Source organism: Ahaetulla prasina, chromosome 5 (genome assembly GCF_028640845.1).
Source record: "Ahaetulla prasina isolate Xishuangbanna chromosome 5, ASM2864084v1, whole genome shotgun sequence".
Lineage (NCBI taxonomy): Eukaryota > Metazoa > Chordata > Lepidosauria > Squamata > Colubridae > Ahaetulla > Ahaetulla prasina.
Genome location: NC_080543.1, coordinates 60,511,351 through 60,535,114, shown reverse-complemented (window position 1 = coordinate 60,535,114; position 23,764 = coordinate 60,511,351). Strand labels below are relative to the sequence as shown.

General features: G+C 38.3%; 1 protein-coding gene across 2 annotated transcripts in view; it reads left to right on the top strand.

Annotated features, from left to right (window-relative positions):
• Nucleotides 1–21,041, top strand: part of C2CD2 (C2 calcium dependent domain containing 2) — a 43,785-nt gene extending 22,744 nt beyond the window's left edge. Inside the window, exons 5-14 of one of the 2 annotated variants that reach the window (XM_058186942.1) lie at nt 2,304–2,426; nt 2,660–2,771; nt 5,021–5,129; nt 6,656–6,717; nt 8,104–8,231; nt 8,516–8,687; nt 12,329–12,442; nt 13,553–13,680; nt 15,771–16,086; nt 19,842–21,041. In XM_058186942.1, the coding sequence (XP_058042925.1) occupies nt 2,304–2,426; nt 2,660–2,771; nt 5,021–5,129; nt 6,656–6,717; nt 8,104–8,231; nt 8,516–8,687; nt 12,329–12,442; nt 13,553–13,680; nt 15,771–16,086; nt 19,842–20,062 (1,485 nt within the window). In that variant the 3' untranslated portion in view covers nt 20,063–21,041. The remainder of the gene's footprint in view (nt 1–2,303; nt 2,427–2,659; nt 2,772–5,020; nt 5,130–6,655; nt 6,718–8,103; nt 8,232–8,515; nt 8,688–12,328; nt 12,443–13,552; nt 13,681–15,770; nt 16,087–19,841) is intronic. The other variant, XM_058186943.1, reaches the window with a different exon arrangement.
• The last annotated feature ends 2,723 nt before the right edge of the window (nt 21,042–23,764 follow it).

Below are 23,764 nucleotides of genomic sequence, written 5' to 3'. Positions count from 1 at the left end.
CCAACCTTCGCTTTGCGGCGGAGGGTGTAGAGAGTATGGTGGCATATCAGCTTCCCTTGCACCTGGATGAAACTGTCTATCTAGACCCGTTCCAGTCCGGTTTCCGACCCGGTTACAGCACGGAGACGGCTTTGGTCGCGTTGGTAGATGATCTCTGGAGGGCCAGGGATAGGGGTTGTTCCTCTGCCCTGGTCCTATTAGACCTCTCAGCGGCTTTCGATACCATCGACCATGGTATCCTGCTGCGCCGGTTGGGGGGATTGGGAGTGGGAGGCACCGTTTACTGGTGGTTCTCCTCCTATCTCTCCGACCGGTCGCAGTCGGTGTTGACAGGGGGGCAGAGGTCGTCCCCGAGGCGCCTCACTTGTGGGGTGCCGCAGGGGTCGATTCTCTCGCCCCTTCTGTTTAACATCTACATGAAACCGCTGGGTGAGATCATCAGTGGTTTCGGTGTGAAGTATCAGCTGTATGCGGATGATACTCAGCTGTACTTTTCTACACCGAACCACCCCAACGAAGCTATCGAAGTGCTGTCCCGGTGTCTGGAGGCCGTACGGGTCTGGATGGGGAGAAACAGGCTCAAGCTCAATCCCGCCAAGACAGAGTGGCTGTGGATGCCGGCATCCCGGTACAGTCAGCTAAATCCGCGGCTGAACATCGGTGGCGAGTCATTGGCCCCGATGGAGAGGGTCCGCAACAGGCGTCCTCCTGGATGAGCGGCTGTCTCTAGAAGAGCATTTGACGGCCGTCTCCAGGAAGCGTTCTACCAGGTTCGCCTGGTACGCCAGTTGCGCCTTTCTGGACCGGGATGCCCTATCCACGGTTACTCACGCACTCGTGACGCCTCGCCTGGATTACTGCAATGCTCTCTACATGGGGCTCCCTTGAGGGGCATCCGGAGGCTACAGTTAGTCAGAATGCAGCTGCGCGGGTGATAGATGGAGCCCTCGTGGCTCCCAGATGACACCTATCCTGCGCAGACTGCACTGGCTTCCTGTGGCCTTCCGGTGCGCTTCAAGGTTTTGGTGACCACCTTTAAAGCGCTCCATGGCATTGGGCGGGTTATTTACGGGACCGCCTACTGCGACCGAATACCTCCCACCGTCCCGTGCGCTCTCACAGAGAGGGTCTCCTCAGGGTGCCGTCAGCGAGGCAATGTCGTCTGGCGACGCCCAGGGGAAGGGCCTTCTCTGTGGGGGCTCCCACCCTCTGGAACGATCTACCCCCCGGACTTCGTCAGCTTTCGGACCTTCGGACCTTCCGCCGCGGGCTTAAAACATACTTATTTAATTGTGCAGGACTGAGCTAGATTTTAAATTTTGGGTTTTAAATTGGGTTTTATTTCTATTTTTAATTGGACGGGCTTTAGAATAAGTTTTTTAAATGTTTTATATTGTATTTATATTCTATTTATCTGTTTTTAGTGCCTGTAAACCGCCCTGAGTCCCTTGGGAGATAGGGCGGTATATAAATACGATTAAATAAATAAATAAATAAATAAATAATTAGTTCATCTGACTGATTCAAGATTTGAAAATTCTGTTTATGACTCTGTGCCAAGTTTGGCCTTGCCCTGTGTCTGGAAATTAGCTCTTTGGCAGCATTCCACGTGAGATAGGTGGGTGTTGATAACTTTCCTCTGAAAGACTGTTTATCAAGCCTTGAGGATTGTAGATGAAAGTAATTTACAGCTATATGAATTAAAGAGGTTTGCTGGGACTAAGTTTGTGCTGTTTAATTTGTAAGGAAGCCTAGGTCAGAACAACCAGAGGCAATTGCCTAGATTTCTCAATTGGACATCTAGTTGTGAGGCCACTGCTATACCGTCATAAATATTTTGTGTATAATTATGTGGACTGTGTGCATATATTGACTTCTCTTTGTCATTTCTCATCATAAGCTAGATATATAATAAGTGTTCAATCATTTGCAGTTTGACTTTTTGCTGTCCGGCTTTCAGAACTATTATTTTTGATGTACTGTCACTGAGGTGCATTGGCACTTTCCATTATGCCTGCTTATATGTTCCATATCATTGTCCTCATTTGTCCATTATGCACAAATTAGATACAAGACATGAGGGGATCTCAGATCTGTATACATTTGTCTACCTCCAGATGTATTATTTGTTTTAATCCAAGCTTATTCTTCTAGAATTGGAAGCAATGTAGAATTTGTAGAGCAGATGATGCTGTAGTTTGAATCAATGCGCCAAGCAGCATGCTGAAAACAATCTTGAACATTTTCTCCTCTTGTGCTTCTTCAAAGTTTTATAAGCAATGCCACTATTTTTCTCTTTATAGGATCAGACTCTTGGGACATGCATTGTATTAGAAACATTTAAAAGTGTGTTGCAGAATCTCATCAGTTGCACATCACCTGTTATGATTCTGAGTACAAGATCTACTGATATAAAAGGAATACAGGTATAGCTTTATTTAAATTAATGGATTTGCTCATTGCTGCTGTGGCTCCTTTTTCGTACTTCCTGTTGAAAGATTTTCATATTTTAATGCCTCAGCTGAGTCTACATAAATGATTCACGTGCCTATACAATGCTTAATTCAAAATGACATTGAGATGTAATGTATAAGAACAGCATAATTTATTGCACATTTATCTTTAATTGAGCTATTTATTTTTTGCTTCCTATGTACAGAATACAGGGGCCATTCTTCAGGGTGCTAGTCCTCCTAAGCCTCCAAGGGCTCATGACCTAAAACTGCTCATGAAAAACATCAAAGCAACACTTGCCAATCATAACATTGCAGGTATAATAATTTATACTTTACTGTCCCTGTACCCTCCTGAATTTTGTATTATATATTCTGGCTTAATTGCAATTATAGATTAAAGCAGATGCTATAAAAAAAGAAAAGGAGGCTTGTTCATCAGTAAATACATAGCTTTATTGATTGGTTTTAATTTCTGTTCTCTATCTTGTTTCAAGTATCAAAAATGTGTTATAAAGAAATCTGTTTTTATTCTATGTCAACACCTGAAATGTATCTCTTTTTGTTATGATACTGTACTAGAACTATTGGTATCTGTGGGAGACATTTCATAACATCTTTGCTAAATTCAAATTCATGTCCAGAGGTCTGTTGTTTCAGGAATTAGAGCTTGCCCTTTACAACATTTCCATTGGCTCAGTTTCCATCGAGAAGTGGTGGATAACGCACATCCAGAGATCCCTAATATTTAGCATGGCTACTTTACTAGCTTTATTATAAATTAGAATATACAAAATCTTTGCAATGCAAAACACCCTATTTCAAGTGCAAAATGCCTCTGTTTCAAATATGAAATCACTGTTTTGAGTCTAAAGTGGACCATTTCAAACATTTCATTCAAAACAGGGTAATCTGTGTTTGAATCAGTTGGCTGTGAATTCCTATTATAAAAAATTTAATACTATTGCAATTCAAGTGAAATAACTTTTTAACCTGTTCTTAATACTTAGTATTTATAGACAAGAGAACAAGAAAGACATCTACATACTCTTGTAGGATGAAAACTTTTCATATTCTTTCTCCCCATTTTTTTTATTAGAATTGACATGTGGCAACTAGTATGATATACAAATCTGCAGTAATACCTTTGCTGTTCTCTTCTAATCATTACATATCAAAGCTTGTTAATTCACATGAACACTTGTAGATGTCTCTGTGTACAATGGGATTTTATGATTTGAATAGGATTATAGGCATAAACAATGTACTGACTAAATTGTAAATTGGTGAGACAGTTCTGCTAGCCAAGTGCTATCTTGAACATAGATTTGGAAAGTCAAAAATTCAGAGTCATCATCGTCAGCCCTTTAGTCCTATCTGACCGTTGGCCACTCTATGGATCAGCACTCTCAATGCCGCTCTGTCTCACACTACTACTTCAGATCCACCATGGTCATCCCAGTGTCATATTTTATAGTGTCCAGCCAGGAGGTGTAGGGGCGGCCCCTTCTTGCAGCATGATTGACTTTTTGAGTGAATCAGCTCTCATGACATGCCCACAATATGATAGCCTCTGTTTGGCGATCTTGGCTTCAAATAATATTTTGGTGAGCGTCAGTCTAGGACTTCTTTGTTATTTTTGCAGTCTGTGGGATGCATAAGAGTTGCCTCCAGCACTTCAGTTCAAAGGCGTCCACCCATCTCTTATCTGCCTTTTTCAGAGTCTAGGTTTCACAGCCATAAGTAACAAATGGAAAAATTATTGCATTAACTAAATCTGCATTTGTTTGTGAGGGTGATGTCTTTATTCTTCCACATGTTAAGCGAGACATTGCAGCTCTTCCAAGTGCTATTAAGTGGTCATAACATCAAGTACTATGTCATGCAATATGTGTTTAAAGGGGTGAGTACATAACTTGTCCATCAGGTTTTGTAAGCCTTTACACGCCTGGCCTGCGCTTGCATTCTTCCTTCAGGGAATTCAGGGAAGGTAAGCATTAAGGAAAAGAAGTGGTTTACCCACATTGCTTGAACATTCTTTACTGTGTTTTCCTCCTGCTTTTTAAACTTTGGCCCTGTCTTGACTGAATTAGTCTTTGAACTAGTTTTTGGTTGGTTTAAAATATGGTTTGGCTACTTTTTTTCTTAATGAAGCTGTACATGACTAATGATGACTTTGACTTCTTAAATAATTTTAAAATATTGAGTTGTATTTTTTCATTTCATATTTTTTTGTCCTTAAGATTTTATTCATCAAAGCATTCCCCTGACCATGAAAGAATAAATCAATCCTTTGCACATAAGAGACATCTCAAGCTTTTAATATCTCTACCAGATTACTTCTATTTGGTCATCACACGGATAGTAAACATTACAATATTTATGTGTTGGTACTTGTTTAGATTCTTCATTTAAAATCTCCCAAGCACAGCAGGACTTCTAATGGGTTAGAACCTACATTCCGGTAACCCACTGATCTGAAATGCATAAAACCATTTTTAATGTAGCTGCACACCAGTAAGAAACTCTTGTTTTATTTAAGTTGTTTTCCATTTCCGTCATTACAGGTATCATTAACCCCATTTGTGTAGTTCAACTCAATGACCCTTTGCAGAAATTTTGTAGCACTTTTGCCAATTATCCCATGGACCTTTCTTGGAAAGAGGAATTTATTTTGTAAGTACTCCTTATAATACTTTTGCAAACATGGTAGAAAACACTTCCCTATTATTTTATCCTCCTAGTGGGAAAAATCTTATTTGCTTACTGAGGCTTAAAGCTTACATAAAGTAGTATGTTATAATGAAGAATAAGGAGCATGATCACATCTTTATTGTAGATTGTTCTGGAGTATCGATTATGTTCAGATCACACAGTGGCAAATATTATAGCGTAGGGATGGGGTGGGATTTTAGGTTTTGTTTTTCTTTTGTCATACTGTATGCTATTTGAACCTTTGTATATTTCCTGGGTGAGTACACCTATGTTGTAAAACCCCTCAATGAAGCAATCATCTAACAATGTATTTAAAAATAAAAATGGATTCCAGCACCTACTGGACATAACAATAGTTAGAGGACAGCTTGCCACTTGGTAAATAAAACATGGGATAGTGTAAATTTTGAACCTGTTATGTTCAAACATTACACTACCCCATTTTTATTTACCAAGTGGCAACAGCTTAATTCACACAAGGCAAAGCCAAAAGTAAATAAAGTATGTTTTGGATCAGCATGAGATACGGATCACACACAGAGTCTCTTAAGTTAAAGTTGAATTTTCTGCTTCATTTGGCTTTTTTCTTCCTCTAACAACATGGCCATACTTTCACCTTACTATTCTATTTTGACCAGCCTGGCCTGCTGGAGGTACTGAAATTGTTTTTCTTTGTTCCTTCTTTCACTGCTGTGCCAGAAGACAAAACTGCCTAATAGGAAAAGGAACTTTTCTTTTTATATGGCATGCCTATGATGTTCTCTTGGTGGTTATTTCTTAGAGACAGCATAAAAATGAGCAAGGTCATTCTTCTTTTTCTCTCTCCCTCTGTCACTCTGTGCAATAGTTTCCTGGATAATTTTTACTAAAAGATAGCAAGACTAATTTGCTGCTCCTGTCTGGAATCTATACTGGATTTTAATGCGGGGCTAAAATAATACCTGTAAGCATAATGAATTATGGCTGAATTTAAGATAGAAAGAATATGTTCTTTGTCTCTATCTACTCCTCTTTGAGGTCTTTTTTAGTAGTTCGCATCACTGCAAACCTACTTAGAAGTAAGTTCTACTTAGTTCAGTGATTCTTATTCCTGGATAAGTGGGAATGTGATTACAGATTCCATCCACAGAAATAAAAACAGTTGAATACAAAGCTACAGTTTCTTTGTAGTTAGCTTAATTCAAATATTACAACTTAAACATTGGTAAACTTACTGAATTAGTGAAACTTAATGCTAGCATTGTTCCAGTAATTCAGTAAGTTTATTGATGATTAATTGTTGATAAAGTTGATTGTGTTTGCTCAAATAAAATAAAGTATGTTCTTGCCAGATTTGGGAATTTTTTTCCTTCCAAACAGGTGGTTCTGCTTTTAACAACTACTTAGCAAGCAGAAATTCCATTATGCAGTTAAGGAACCATGTTTTAAAATATGGGACTATGTATGTATTGAATGCTTTGCTAACTACAAGTTATGTTTGTCCACAGTGAATTAAATGCCAAATCAAAAGAGCTGCAAATAAACATTACAGAAAATGGAGAGTTGGATGGTAAGTATTGTTGGAGACTCATTCTTTCCAAAGAAGAGCTTTAACTTATCTTCTCTGTTTGTTAAACTGAACAATGCCCAATGAGAAGAAGAGTGCAGCAGGAGAAATGCTGAACACCATAGAAGCCCAGGTGTTATTTCTCCAGCCATTCTTTCCTCAATGAACTCTAAGCAAACAGTGAAACCCGAGATCTTGTTTAACCATCTAATGACTAACCCATTTAGTTTCAGAGAAAAGAGGATCATCCAACCCTTAAGTACAACATGGTCACAACTATTTAGCAAATTTATGTGGCTGCAAATCATAATGAGGTAACTCTTGGCACTTTACAAAAATATAATAAAAATTACCATGCAAAAGCCACAAGGTAACACCAAATTTGTTGGCAGAGGGTTCTCTTGTGTGTGATTAACAGCATAAAAGCAAAGCACACATGCTACCCTCTACCTCCGTTGTAGCCCCAATGTCTGAGGAAATGGCCTTCAAGGCTTTCCAGAAGGTCAATAGAGTCAGGTCCATCTGGATTTGGGGGGGGGGATGCTATTCCATGGGACAAGCATGACAGAAGCATCCTTGGTTCTACTAAATAACATTGCTTCACAAAGCAGGCCTGCCACCTGAGGAGGGATGGGCAGAAACCACTGGAGTCAATTGGTCCCACTAATAACTTGACCTTATGCAATGCAGGGCTTTAAAAATGACAAACAGAATCTTGAGTAGCACTCAGAAGCCTACATAAAACACGGGCAGAGACATATAACTGAGTATTATCAACATGTTGATTCTTAACCCTCTGCCAACAAATTATATTATCATCTGTTTCATATAGGTGGTAAATTGGAAATTAGCCCTCAAGCACTTGCAAAGTAGGATTAAGGCTGGTTATCTTTACCAGAACCGAATCAATTTGAAAAGAGGAGACTCCCCATAAAACTGTGCCCTGCATTCCCAGCTCCATAGGTCAGTTCAGAAGTATGCCATGTTAATGATGCTGAAGGCTGCTGAGGGATCAAGGAGACCTCGTACAGATAAACTGCCCCATGCTAAACCTACAGAGATTCTCCATTAAGTGGCTAAGTAATGTGGCTTGAAACACCAATGAAAATAGCTCTGGAAATCTGTTGTCCAGTACTGTTGAATGGAGTCTTGAGGAGAGGATGAAGCACCACTTTCTTTAAAACAGTGGAACATGTTTCCAAGGTCTCCTTAACCAATCAGGAAGGACATGGGTCCAAACGTAAATGGCAGAGTCTGCCACTGAGGATGTACACAATGTCTACATCCTCAGTGACTTCCTTTTGAAGTCACAAATGGTAACTGGAAATAGTAACTTCTTTTCTGGTTTATATCAAAGATAATAGTAGTTTTTACTTCTGTTTTATTCAGGTGACTCTTCCATTTCTGCTAATGTTCCTTTGGATCTATTCAGGAAACAGCCTTCTGGACAGCAAAGTTTTGCATTGAACAGCCAAATCAGCAATAATAGCTCTGCAGTAGGATCTGTGTCTGCAGAGGTAGAAAGCTTTAAATTACCTGAATTTCCTTTTCATGAATGTATCCTGACCCTATTCATTTGACTCATTATGCATATAATGGTAAAATGCAGACAAAGCAGTAAATTACTCCATCTCAAGCCCCTCAGAGGCCATCTGTTTGTACATGGTTTTTAAAAAATGGGTGCGACTGTGTTGACACTTACAGATTTTTAGAATTATTTGATCTATTCCTTTTCCCCACAAAAGCCAGATATATGTTCAACTATCCTTACTTTAAGATGCTGAGTATTCTCTTTCTTTAGTTCTTGTACATAGAACCATCAGAAACCAAATCACTGCAAGTTCCTGCCAAACTTCCTGTTGCAAAAGTAGAAAAGGATCGAACTGTGATGCCTTGTGGGACTGTGGTCACTACTGTAACTGCTGTGAAAGCCAAGACTTTGGTGGAAGGGAGATCATCCATTCTGCATTCAGGTGAGAATCCAAGAGGAAGTCTACCTTGCTCCAAGAACCTGACTTTTTAAGACAAAATTCTATGCTAAAGTGTAAGTCAGGATACAACTTTGATTGACTCGGTATTTCCCAAACTTATTTGGTCATGGAACATTCTGGGACTGAAGATATTGACAGATAATATGCAAGCAGGTTCTTAAAAAGGAGGGTTTTTTAGACTGAAAATAGTGATTCGATTCTTTTAAAAGAATGTGTAATTTTAAAAATGTTCAACTTTTGAATCAATTAAAAATAGTAATAATGAACCTGAAATAGCCTTACATTTTACCTTGTAACAACTATTTCACTTCTGTATATAAAAGAAGTGATTATTTCTTTCTTTACACAAAAGATTTTTAATGGGATTAGGGTTTTGACTTCTATACTTGTTTCTTTCACGCAGTATGAAAATCCTGTTTCACATAAATGCAGTGAACAAACAGGAAGAAGCACACACTCATTTATTTATTTATTGAATTTATATTGCCACCTATTCACACATGGTCAAGCTGGCTTACAGAATATAAAACATCATTTAGAACAATAAAACTAATAAAAAAGGATAATGTAATGTAATGTAATGTAATGTAATATAATATATAATAAATACCCCCCATCCACCCTGGCGACAGCAGATCATATGAGCCATTTAATGGGCTCCATCCCGCTCTGGCAGAACCAGGTCTTCAGCGCCTTCTGGTAGAGTGTTAGAGTAGAGGCCATTCTAATCTCTGGGAGAATGATGTTCCAGAGAAAGGGAGCCACCACCGAGAAGGCCCTTCTTCTGGGTCCATCAGGTGTATCTCCCAAGGGGATGGGACTCGCAAGCTTCCCTACCTCCCTGCTCTGATGGGTTGAATAGATGTTACTGGCAAGAGATGGTCGCTAAGATAACCTGGTCCCAAGCCATGAAGGGCTTTAAAGGTGACAACTAGCACCTTGAATTGCACCTGGAAGCAAATTGGCAGCCAGTGCAGCTCCCACAGGAGTGGTGATACATGTGCACACACGGGTCTGCACAAAACCATGTGGACTGCTGCGTTTTGCATCAACTGGAGCTTCTGGATGCTCTTCAAGGGCAGTCCCATGTAGAGCGTGTTGCAATAGTCAAGACGGAAAGTGACTAGGACATAAGTGACTATGAGCAGGGATTGTTGGTCCAAGAAAGGGCATAACTGGTGCACAAAGCCCTCCAGCCATGACTTCCACCTGCTCTTTGAGCAGGAGTTGTGAGTCCAGGAGAACCTCCAGATTATACATAGGGTCTGTTTGGGGTAGTGCCACCCCATCCAAGACCAAAGGTGGCAATTCTCCCTGAGCCAACGAACCCCAAACTCATAGCCACTCGGTATTGCCAGGGTTTAGTTTCAACCCGTTGCTCCCCATCCAGCCCCTAACAGCCTCCAGGCACTGCGAGAGGGAGGACACAGCATCATTTAACTCACCGCGGGCCGAGACATACAGCTGAGTATCATCAGCATATTGGAGATACCTCAGTCCATGGTGGCAGATGATTTCACCCAATGGCTTCATATAAATGTTGAACAGGAGTGGAGAGAGTACTGAGCCCTGCGGAACCCCGCAAAGCAGTGAGCGAAGGCTGGATCTCTCCCCTCCTATCAACACTGACTGAGAGCCTCAGAGGAAGGAAGTGACCCAGGATAGCACAAGGCCTCCCACTCCCATCCCCCGAAGCCGCTCCAGGAGAATACCATGGTCGATGGTATTGAAAGCCTCTGAGAGATCGTAGAGCAAGGATGGATGGACTACTCCCATCCCGCTCCCACCAGATATCATCCAAAAGTGTGACCAATGCCGTTTCTGTCCCAAATCCAGGCCTGAATCCTGACTGGCAGGGGTCGAGATAATCCATTTCATCCAGAAATCTCTCAAGCTGCCACACGACCACATTCTCAACAACCTTCCCTAAAAAGGGAAGATTGGAGACAGGTCAGAAATTATCCAACGGGGTGGAATCCAGCAATAGCTTCTTTAAAAGAAGGTAGACCACAGCCTCCTTAAAATCCTGGGGCACTACTCCCTCCTGTAGGGAAGCGTTAATCACCACCATAGTCCATCTGCCTGTCACCTCCCAGGAAGCTTTCGCAAGCCAGGAGGGACATGGGTCTAAAACACAGGTGCTTGCATGCATATTCCCTAGGATCCTGTCCACTTCCTCAGGAGCAACAGGGTCAAACTGTTCCCAGATAACAGGGCAAGAACCTGCCTCGGGCTTCCACTGGACCAGCAACCACGTCGGCATCTAACTGGGAACGAAGTCGAGCAATTTTGTATTCCAGAAAATCCGCAAATTTCTCAACGTGCCCCTTCAGGTGGACCTTAATCTCCTCCTTCCCCAGGAGGAGGCGGCTCACTTTAAAGAGGGTCGCTGGGTGATTATTTGCAGATGCAATTAGTGTGGAGAAATATTTACACTTTACCTCATGAATCACCACAAAGTAGGCCTTAATAGCAGCTCTTACCCGTGTCGATCGAATTCATCCCCTGTCTTATATAAAATTAATAGGGTACCTATTAGCTCTGTTCCCATAGAATAAAAGTGCTGGATAGTCTTGATTATTTTACATAAAGCAGCAAGCTTTAGTAGAATTGTAGAATGATCCATAGTTAGTATTCTACTATGACTTCTCCATATTAGTACTATCAAATGCATTAGTTTAAATTTTTTTTTAAATTCAGTATCAGTAAAATAATATTCAATTTTCAGAAGTACTATAAATGATACTATATGCAAATATATAGTACTATATTATATATTTGCATAGTCTTGCAAGTTAAACATTAGAAAAATAGGTTTTAGATGACTAAGCAAAATCCAATATCATTCAGTTTCTTTGCTGCTATGCTGGCCACTAATTCTATTTGGGAGAGTTGCTCATCTCCTCAGTCACTTGAAGGTGAATTGAAAATTGCAGAAGGAACAAAGATTTTCCCTCCTGCTTCACTAATGATTAACTATGCAGGTAAAATTGCAGCAATAAACAAAATACAGGACAACAGTAGTAGCTAGTAGTAGTAATAAGCTAGTTATTATTTCTCACACATAAGTCTTTTTTAAAGATCTGTTTAAAATGCCTTCCAGGCATAATACGAAATTAACTGTGTTGTTCTGAACCAACAGACGTTGTATGCGGTACTGTGAATGTTGCTTCAAAACAAAAGTAAGATTGAAAAATCTGTGCTGTGAAAAAGAAATACAAACATTAACTGTGTGGTTTGATTGTCTTATAAATAGTTCTCTATCTCTCGAATTTCTAGACTGTGTACGTTTGCATCCCATAAAGCATTTTTTTTTAAAAAACCTGAAACCAAGTAGGTGATAGATTGGAATCATACATTACAATAATTAATAGTTTGCTTGATGGTTTGCTTAATAATTTGTTGAATGAGTATACATTATGCTGTATATACACTGCTTTAAGCTAAATCAAAGCAAACAATCAACCAATAGTATGGCCTAGTATAGTAAAGGTTTTTTTTAACAATCTAAATATCAGATCTATGTATGTAATTTCTTACCCATTTGCAAAGGGGAGTGTTTTGCTGGGTTTGTCTTTTATAATGTATAAATTAAACAGTAAACAAGCTATTTTATCCAATAGTTTCCCCAGTGCAAAGTCCTGCTAAACTGAAAGGGATTGAAAAGGATTTATCCATTCAAGCAATCCATTGTCAGAATGTTTCAGTAAGCAAGGCTTTATCTTCCTCAGATACTGGTGAGTTTGCATTTTCTTTAGAAATGCATGGGACAATCTTCAGACAGTAGTATTCTAATAAATTCATATCATGCAAACGTTCAGCTGGCATGTGATGTTTTTTAGGGTCAGTTTATATAACTGATTTTGAATTGGAAGACACTGGGTTATGTTAGTCCCCCACCCCCAAGCCTGTTTGATACTATGGCTTACTTCACACAGAATAATGATAAGCCTGATTTCTATATATGCCATACGTGCTGAGGTGAACAATAATACTTAAACTTAACAGAGTCACAGAAATTGAGCAATTTGAATTGGAAAGGAATATCTAGTGACTCATTCTTGCTTTTAGGAAGAAAACACACTAAAAGTTCACTACATTTTCTAAGACATCATAATCTTCCACTAAATGAGTTATAGTTATGATAATGCCATAGGAGATATGAAATATCAATGAGCAGCTTCTATGTAGTATTAAGAAAATTCTACTACTCAAATCTGCTCCTTTGACAAATAGCTAAAGAGATTCTATCAGATCTTTCCAGAATTTGTCATGTGCTATTTTTTTTCCCTTTGTAAACAGATTATGATATGTCATAAACACAGGAATTTCTGCCCCTATTTCTAATTATTTCATACATATTTTAAGCTACTATACACATTGACACTAGCGAATAATGATAAATGCATCCATTATATATATTCCTTTTTGTCAATTGTTTTTAAAAAAGGAAAAACTAGAAAAAATATGGATTCCATTTTAATCTCTGGTATTTAGTTACAAAAAACTGGTTGATAGAACCTGAAAAGCTAATCTGCCTCTGAAGTGCTTAGGACTAATTTGATATGAAGCTGTTTATCATGTAACCTATACTGTTCACATGATGTATTTTGAGTGCATGTATATTTCAACTTTGAATTGCCTCTATTGATGAAATGCAAGCAAAATTCTCAGAACTGTTTCTTGAAATACAAAGCAATGGAAAAATATTGGTTTAGTTTTTAAAGAATTGAATTTTAATTTATACAAAAGAATACATTTCTGTTAAGGCATTTTTGCTTGATTCTGTATTGTGCACTTGATTATTTTATCTAGTCATTCTCTTATTTATGTATTTATTTTGGCAGAGTTACTGGTGTTGAATGGCACAGATCCTGTGGCTGAAGTAGCCATTCAACAGCTCAGTGAATCTGCAAAGCAAAAGTTCAAATCTCCCAGAAAAAAAAGCACCATCATAATATCAGGGATTTCAAAGGTACAAAATAATTGTGCTTATTTTTTGTTTAATGAATTCAAGATCAGGTTTTTTTCTATTGAAACTTCTTAGAAAACCTCTCCACTGGCTTTATATGCTATTTTGCAGTTGAATTTCTAGCCTAAGACATGGTTTCCCAGAGACGAAAAGACATTTCTTCTAAATACTGCAAGCATCAGAAATATTACACTAATTGTTGCTAAAGTTTTTCATGTCATGCAGTAAAAACAATAATTTGTGCTTTCCGGTGCTTATGGTAAAAAGCATGGTCATTAGCATCAGGCTTCTAAATATAATGAATTAATTAATTAAAATTTGGCTAGAAGTGAAGAGAAAGTATTTTTTCATGCTTGCACAAGACAACTTCTGATTTTGTTATTGAAATCTGTGATGTAATATGGTTCCTATGGGACTTTGATGATATTAAAGACCCTCCCGGCAATCATTGGCTGGTACTGTCAAAAATATCCTGGCTTCTGAGAAAATAATGTCTGTAGCAGGGGTGAAATCTACTTACCTTCCCTACTGGTTTGGGAATGTGTGCATGCGCCCATCACATATGCGCACTGACCCTCTGTGCATGTGCAAACCCTTCTGCGCAAGCGCAGAGGGAAAACAGGTTACTTCCTGGTTAAAACCAGGAAGTAACAATGACCGGGTGGGTGGGCGGAGCCTCGAGCCACCATCGCTACCTTTTCTCCAAACCACCGGCCATCATTGCTACTGGTTCAGCTGAACTGATCTGAACCAGGAGCATTTCACCCCTGGTCTATAGTAGAATTAGTGTCATAGATGGAAATGAGCACTTCACTACACTTCGGATGCTTCTGGATTGAAAGGATTAGCCAGCTATAAGCTGTTGCCCAGGGGACACCCGAATATGTTAAGAACATATATTCTTTGGAGAAATTCCTTTCATGTCTCCTTTCATGTCACACATACAGTACAGCTGCTCTTTGTGTCCTGATCAGTGTACACTTGAGCACCTCATGGCGGCGTGACAACACAATTCAAGTTGCTAGTTCCTGGGCAAGACTTGTTTAAGATAGATAGAAGATAGAATTTTTTATTGGCCAAGTGTGATTGGACACACAAGGAATTTGTCTTGGTGCATATGCTCTCAGTGTACATAAAAGAAAAGATACGTTCATCAAGGTACAACATTTACAACACAATTGATGATCAATATATCAATATATCAATATAAATCATAAGGATTGCTATCTAAGACTTGTTTAAGTTGCACATATTTTAATCTTGTATTTTATATTTAAATTTTCATGTTGTAGAGTATGCCTCATTTTAATTGTGATTCTTCTGACACAAATAAACAAAGCAGAATTAGTTCAAACACATCAAGTTTTGTGCTGAATATGAAAGGATAATTTGGCCTTGAAAATTTTTCATAAGAGTAGCCACATGAACAGAAGTTAGAAGAGATCCCAAGTTGCACTACACTAAGACATGTAGAGCCTGGATATATATATTTAAAAGAAGAGAATGGGAAGGGAATTCAGAAATGAGTATGTGTGACAAAAAATGGGGGGAAGAAAAAAGGGCCGTTGAAGAAAGAGAGGAGACATGCAGCTGAAGCCAAAGAAACAATGATCCTGGGCAAAAGATCATGTAGGCCCGAGGGCAAAAAGTGCCACATGCTGTGGACAAGAAGGAAAAGAACAGGGAAAAATGCTTAAGTAAGCAAAATCCAATTCCTAAGAGATGCTGTACCACTTGATGGTCTTACAGAAGAAGAAATCAAGCAGATTTTAACCACTTCTATTCCAGTGACTAAGGATCCATGGGTGTCTATTTCCAAGCAGGGTCCCTGCCCCATTATATATGATTTTATAAAAGAAATATTTGTATTAAATTTTACTTTAAAAGTTACTTTAAACAGTAGGAAGAACATGGGGAAAAATAAACATGGTTATGAAATTAAAGGAAACTCACTTTTTATTCCACAGCATGTCCAAGTATGCATGTAGAACATTGCCACAAATGTTTTAAACATATCTAAAAATTCTTTTTGGTCCTAATTTTATTCCAAACTAATGGTGTTTTGGCTGTGGCATTTGTTTTTCATATTTCAGACTGATTTATCTCAGGACAGCAAAACTGCACTAATGATGGACTATGCAGCAGCCATGGATGGCTCCTGTAACCAGGATGATACTTTTAGTTTTGAAGGGTGTCTTGCACAATCCCCTTCAGATGAAAAAGTATCACTAGCTGCCTCCCAAATGATATCTGCCCTTGAAGAACCCCAGGAACACAGCCATGGTGCCTGGACCTTAGATGACAGTCGCCATCAATGGCACAACAATGCACTACTAGACCAAGACTGTGATAAGATATCAGGGAGCTCTGTAAGCATCTCAGAATCTGAAATTGTGAAGAAGTCCAAAGGTATGAATCTTTCCTATTAAAGGGCTATCAGTGTCATAGCCTTCTCCAGTCAGGTATTTTCTAGACCAGGGGTGGGGAACTATGGCCCTTTTATGACTTGTGGACTTCAATCCCAGAATGCTGGCTCAGGAATTCTGGGAATTGAAGTCCACAAGTCCTAAAGGGGCCCATAGTTCCCCATCTCTATTCTAGGCATCTTTGGAATTCCAGTCCAAAACTTTTAGAGTGCCAGAAGTGGGAAGCTGTTCTAATTAGTCTTGTATTTAAACCAGGGAAGGCAATATTACTGGCCCGTGGGCACACTTAGAAAATGTACAGCATATCATAGGATAGGGGTAGGGTGTCCTGCCCCTACTAGGGTTGTGAATAGGGATTAGAGGAAAGCTGATGGTATTTTTCACCACTTCCTATTGTACTTTACTTTTTCCTGGTAATAATTTGGAACAGTCTTCTTAAAAGAGCAACCATGTTGCTATTTTGTTTTACTTTCAGATTGTGTCTTTGAGGAAAAACACTTAAAAAGTACAGAATTAAAAATAACAAATAACACATGGAAATTATGTATGTGTGTGTAACAAAATCTCTATGGTTTTTCAATATTTATGTGTTATTCTAAAACAGATGGGCATTTAATTTTCCCAAGGGACCACCATGAGAAACTGGGATTATTATGGAGGGCCGAACCAATAGGCTGAATTTAATTCTGTTCAATATTCATTTTATTGCTTTATAAAAAGCAGTAATTTGTATGGTTTTATTACTATGAAGGTGCATAAGCACAGATAAATTGAAAAAGCAGTCAACTTCAAAATAAGTTGTATTGCATGGATGGTGTACACTTATTTACATTTGATTTCTAATTTCCAATTTACCTCACATGGGCCAGACAGACAGGGATAGCCAAAGGGCCAGATATGGCCATAAAATGCCCAGATTTGTTCTAGAATGAATTGTTCCTATGAAAATCCACTTATCTGTCTTTTGAATATAAATCTTTTTCTTTTGATCTATGTAATAGATAAGAGTGTTGTGATTGCATGTGGTGATTGATGCAAACAAGCATCTTCATGCCCTTTGCATTAAAGCTACAGAAATTTTTATTAAATATAAAATTATACAAATGATAACTTTGTATATATATATATATACAGTGTATATATATATATATATACAGTGTATATATATATATATATATATATATATATATATATATATATATATATATATATATATATATTTGTTTTCTGAGGTTTTCACGGGTGTTTGTATATAGGTCTTTGGTTGTTCGGGTTTTCTCCCGTGTAAAATTGGAAGTGTCTTGGCGACGTTTCGACGAAGTCTCATTCGTCATCTTCAGGCTTCAGCTTCGTGCTTCTGGGAGCAATGTGTGATCGCAGCTGTTTCTTCCTTTTAACTGCTAGTGGGGGTTTGAGCTGATTAGGTGGGAGCTTGGCTGTGCTCTGATTGGATGGGGGGTTTTCTGTGCTCTGATTGGCTGGGGGTGTGTCCTGTGTTGATGGGGGCTTGGTTGTGCTCAGTCTAGTCTGTGTTGCAGGGGGATTTGAGCTGGTGAGCTGCATAGCTGTTGTTTGGCTTTGTGGTCGTACAAAGAGAGTAGTGTTCAGTAACATTTGAGGATATTATGCAGTTCTTTTGGCCAGGTTTTGAAGTAATTATAATTTCCTACAATATGGACAGGCAAGTGACAGTATAAAATTGTACAGCTAAAGATGGGAAGAAGATCTAAGCAAAAAGTGTGTAAAAAGACTCTTTTGTAGATTCTTGGGATTTCGGTGTAAGACAAAGAAGGCCAGGCATCATTTGTGGGTCTTTTTTTTCTTTTGCGCAGCATAGCAGCACGAGCCTTTAGTTTCATCCTAGGCAATATTACTTTTTTCTTGCTCTCTCAGCTTCCTGGAACAGATAACATTAGCCATAATGTGATAGCAGCAGCCTGAGTTAGAAGTGACTACCCAGCATACTGTACTCATAGCAAATGAGTTCTCTACTGGCAGAATAACATTCCCTGCATCTGGTAGTCTACATTGATATGTATGCAGTCTAGAAGGTTGTCTAAATATAAGTATTGTTTCTCCTATATTCTATTCCAATTTAAGAAATGTAAGAGATAATTGTACTGGCTGGCTTTTCTCTCTTGAGCTGCTGGCCTTTTCTCTACAGAAGTCTCTTTTCTCTGTCTCTTCATCTTTCTATGAAAGCTATCTCTAATGCAAAAATTTGTTCACAGAATTCTTTTTTTTTCCTTCAATGGCTATATGGTCATTTCAAGAGTCTTGGCCTAGGCCAGGGGTCTGCAAACTTGGCTCTTTTAAGGCTTGTGGACTTCAACTCCCAGAGTTCCTCAGCCAGCAAAGCTAAAGTCCACAAGTCTTAAAAGAACCAAGTTTGCAGACCCCTGGCTTAGGCTGTCCTGGAAAAATCAAACTTTCACAACCTATGCAATTGAAATCCATTTCTGGATATAATTTCTGATTTCCACGTATTCTTTTTGCTTCCTAGAAGTTTTGTTTGATATCTCGTCCTTTCCAACTTAGTAGTATTCCCTCTTTCTGATGTGAAAGTAAAGACACCTTATGCTCAGTTTCTTTTTATTATTATAAATCATTATTATAAAAATAATTTTTAGTTTTGTATAGACTTCTGTTTTGGAGTCTTGTATTTCACTCAAGACTACAGCCCCTTAAAGTTCTATATCTTTGTCTTCTAAAGTACTAAACAGAAGTTGAACAAATTGGTAACATAAAAGTTTGAATCTTTTTTTGACCCATTTTCCTAAAAGTCCTTTTCCCACAGCCAGGCTGGAAGTTAGAAGTAGGTCCATCTAAAATGAAAAGCTTACGTAGAGGAAATGCTTAGATTAAAGTAACATTTCTGATTTGAAAGCCAACCAATCATTTATTTACTTCTCCCAAAGTCTGGTAATTCTTGGCGTACTTTTGAAAAAAATAGTAACTCTATGTTGTTCAAAATATACAAATAAGGGTTTTTTTGGGGGGGAGGTAGTAATGTTAATCAAAGCTGTTATTGATTTTCCTTATGGTTTTAATTATGATTATTTTTGATTCACTTTGAAGAAAAGTTTGTTCATTATAAAAAACAATCTTTGTATATTTAATTTATGAAAAGTTTAATTTTAAAGTTTTATTTGAGGTTTAATTTAAAATGAGTAATTAGTAAAAACAAACTTAATAAAAATGAGCCAGAATTGCATTTATTTTGTAATAGCAACAAAAAGCTGATGAGCAGGTTTGAAGTAAAACTTATTAATTCAGTTTAGCTGGTTTACTGCAAGAGAGGGGGGGGAGACATTGGCAGTTTGAAGATAGCTGCTAATTCTGGAAGTTGAAGTGAATTTGTTACGAATTTGTCATTTTAAGCTCAAAATCTTTCCCGTTTCAGGTGGGAACCTACCATTCTGAGATTTTGGGCAATTCTGATTTTTTAAAAAACACTTAAATTTAATTTGACGGTCCTGCAGATACTGTTAAGAAAAGGCGTGTACCATGTCAGCAGCTTCTGCCTTTTGTGGTGGTGCTCAGAAACATTAAGTAATTATCTAGAAGGGGGGAAAAATCACAATCCTAGATTAAAGTCCACACCAATTCTGACCAGCAATTATGAAATTGATGGGATCCAGTATAGCTGTGAAGCACTCAATTGCCGTAGTTTAGGGAAGATCAGGATTTCAGATAAAGTTGATTTGTGAAGCTAACTATATATTTTCATTGTTGCAGGTGGAATATTAAAAAAGAGTGCAAAGTTATTTTTTCTTCGAAGACACCATAAAAAAGACCCAGGAATGAGCCAATCACATAATGATCTCTCCTACCTACAGCAAGCCAGATCTGATGGTACTCAAAAGAAAGGAGGAACCTTAACACGAATTCTAAACAAGAAAACTATTTTTAAGAGCAAAACCAAACTGAATGGTTCATCAGTTGGACCACATGTATAAATTCTAGAACCTGCCAAATTGTATCAGCTGCACATGACTTATTGTTTACAGAAAAATGAACTACCATATCCTTTAAGAAGTTCACTAGCAAGGTGGTTCACAGAAGATAGCAAAGTATAGATAGGGAATGATTGGAGTTAGAACTATGGTTACTAAACTGTAGAGAATAACTCATATTTATTTGGAAATTAGCTAATTTAATTCAGTAGGCCTTGGTCTAAAATATAATTTCTAGAAATTAGGTTTAAAATGCATTTTTGCTTGAAATTCAAGTATAGCTGAGCGTTACAATGAAAAACTATTGCATTAATACATATCTGTAGTGGTTGCACTTTTAAAGAGCCACAATGCAAATTTTAAATGGGCTATTGTGCCTGTGGGAAAATGGAAAAAACAAGAAATTGTGATAAAGGCTGAATGAATTAAGAAAATTGTAGGAGAGATCTGTATTAGTTCATGAGATCCAAAAATCAGATGGAGTCTGGATTCACCTTTGCAGACTAACACATATTATTAATATGCATAAGCTTTCATGAACTTGATGAAGGCTGATGAAATAAACTGCAGCTCATGAAAGTGTATACCTTTTAATGAAATCTGAAAATATGCTACCATATTCCTTCAGATTTATGATGTGGGAAACATTTTACTGTGCAAATGTATGTTTCTGCACACATGTGTGCATGCACTTTTGTGTGTGTGTATAGGAACAATTCTTGTTGTATGCATTGGAACTTAATCCCAGATAAAAATGCATAAAATTTCAGCCTTAACATGTTTCTGGAGGAAAAATAAAATATTGACTTGGGAAACGCAATACAGTAGTTGTTAAACACATATACCGTATATACTCGAATATAAGCCGATCCGAGTATAAGCCGAGGTCCCCAATTTTACCCCAAAAACTGGGGTAAACTGGGGACTCGAGTATAAGCCGAGGGTGGGAAATGAGGCACCTACCGGTTGGGGAAACCCTCCTCAGCTGAGAAGGCTGGCGGCTCCCCGCCCGCCTCTCACTGCACCGGCAGGGCTTCAGTCCGGTAAAATGTGAAAAAGAAAAAACTCGAGTATAAGCCGTATATACTCGAGTATAAGCCGAGGGGCTTAAAAAAAAAAACTTGAGTATAAGCCGTATAGACCCGAGTATAAGCCGAGGGGACGTTTTTCAGCACAAAAAATGTGCTGAAAAACTCGGCTTATACTCGAGTATATACGGTAAATGGTATTGCTTTTGATAGATGCTAATAATAAAAACTGGTAATTTATATAATTACTTAATAGGAATCTAATTTTTTTGTTCTGTAGATATCCTTTTAGTCTAAAATAAGGAACCACAGATTATTGAAGCTTACTTTTCTTACTTCCACAATACTTGGAAACAACATTGCCAATATTGCAATGTGCCTTGGAAATCCTAAAATAGAGTATATTAATAATTTAATGCAGCATACTGACAGGTGACATTAGAGCATGCTCACTCTTTTTAAGTTTCAACTATTATGTTTCTGTTTTGACACAGCTTGCTTATTTGAAAAGATAAGGGGAAATATTCCCCATTTCTTTATATTGGATATTATAACTTGTTCATTAAAAAAAATTTCTTAGTGATTCTGCCTATCTTACCAAACATTATGTATTCTGACTCAGTAGGGATTTGCTATGGAATATATGGCTTGATTGTAGATCCTAGAATCAAGTTCTATTACATTTTGTTTAGGGTAAATCTGGTGCGATTTCCATCACTGTGATTTAAATCAATAAACGAAAATAATTCGTTGAAATAAAGCTGTTCCACATATGGATCAGTGAATTGCATAAACTGCAATAATGGTGTTAAAAATACAGCCTTATTGAAATGAAACAGCAATTTCTGGAAAGTTGTGGAAATTCTCATTTTTGTAATGGTGGTATATTATAGACTGACTGCTAAAGGGTTATCTGTATGAATTTATTTCCATAGTAAGTGCAGGTAGCCCTTGCTTAACAACTCTTATTGGGACCAGATTTCCATTCAATGTCATCATAACTTCAGTCACTTAATAAATGGTTTTAAACAAGGACTACCTATGCTATGTTTATCTTAGACACATATCTGTGGATGTAAACTCGCTTCTATGTACCTGGAGTTAGAACTGGTTTGCATGACATTCCGTCTTGTCTTTTTAAAAAATTGTATAGCTTTATGTTGGCACATAAGCAGACTGAAATGCCAAATTAAAAACAAAAGGACTTGCTCTGCAACTCTTACAAATACTTGAACACTTTTAAAAACTGTTATTTGAATGATTCAAAATTATGTTGCTGGATTTTAAAGAAAAGTACCAAAGGTATGTCATGTGGTTTGTGATTTTTATCTTAATCGTTTTAATAGAAATGAGTAGCAATAACACTTAATATACTGCTTCATAGTTCTTTACAGCACTCTCTAAGCTAGCGTTGGCGAATGTTTTCGGCACCAAGTGCTGAAACGGGAGTACACATGTGCACCGGAAACCAGAAAAGCAGCTCCCTGGTGCACGCACGGGGGAGTCCCAGAAATGGGAAGAGCAGTTCCCTGGCACGCATATGCGCACCGGGAAGCTGAGCTTCTGGTTTCTGGTATGCGCATGTGCGTCGGTCACCTGGTCTTCCAGTTTCTGGTGCGCATGAAAACCACCTGGCCAGTGCGCATGTCATTCCAGAAATCAGAAGCTCAGAAATAGAGTCAGATGTTTAAATTCTTCTAACTTTACATATGGGGACTAGCCTAATGCAAGATATAAAATAGAATATTAACTACACTGTATATTAACAATTATTATTGGCGAAACTTGTTTTTTCATATAGCATGAAATCAACCTTCGATAGTATTACATTTTATTTATTTATTTATTTATTTATTATTTACATTTCTATACCGCCCTTATCCGAAGACTCAGGGCGGTTTACAGCCAAGTTAAAAAGACATATACAAAAATTAAAACACAATATTTGAAATTTAAAAATCTGAAACCATAAGGCTGAATATTAAAATAACAAGAAATAAAACCACTCAATTAAAAATTACTCTTAGGCCAACCCTGCTCGTTGAAACAAAAAAGTCTTGAGGTCGCGCTTAAAGGCCCAGAGGTCGGGAAGAAGGCGTAGCCCCAGAGGCAGTTCGTTCCATAGGGTAGGTGCCCCAACAGAGAAGGCTCTTCCCCTGGGGGCCGCCAGCCGACATTGTTTAGCTGACGGCACCCTGAGGAGACCCTCCCTGTGGAAGCGCACAGGTCGATGGGAGGCTATTGGCAGCAGTAGGCTGTCTTGTAAGTAACCTGGTCCTATGCCATGGAGTGCTTTAAAAGTGATCACCAACACCTTGAAATGCACGCGGAAGACCACCAGCAACCAGTGCAGCTTGCGTAGGAGAGGTGTTATATGGAAGCTCCGAGACGCTCCCTCTATCCCCCGCGCAGCCGCATTCTGTACCAGTTGAAGTCTCCCGGTGCTCTTAAGGGGAGCCCCATGTAGAAAGCACTGCAGTAATCCAAGCGGGAGGTAACGAGGTAATTTTCTCTCCCATATGCTAACTATGATGATATTATAATCTGATTTCAAAGATTAGGTAAGCCTACAATTGAGAGATGCAGCTATAGTTGCTGAATTCATGCACTGAGTTGAATTCTGGTTCTAGATTAAGAGTAAGAAATCAGACTTCTTAATTATTATTAATCTTAGAAT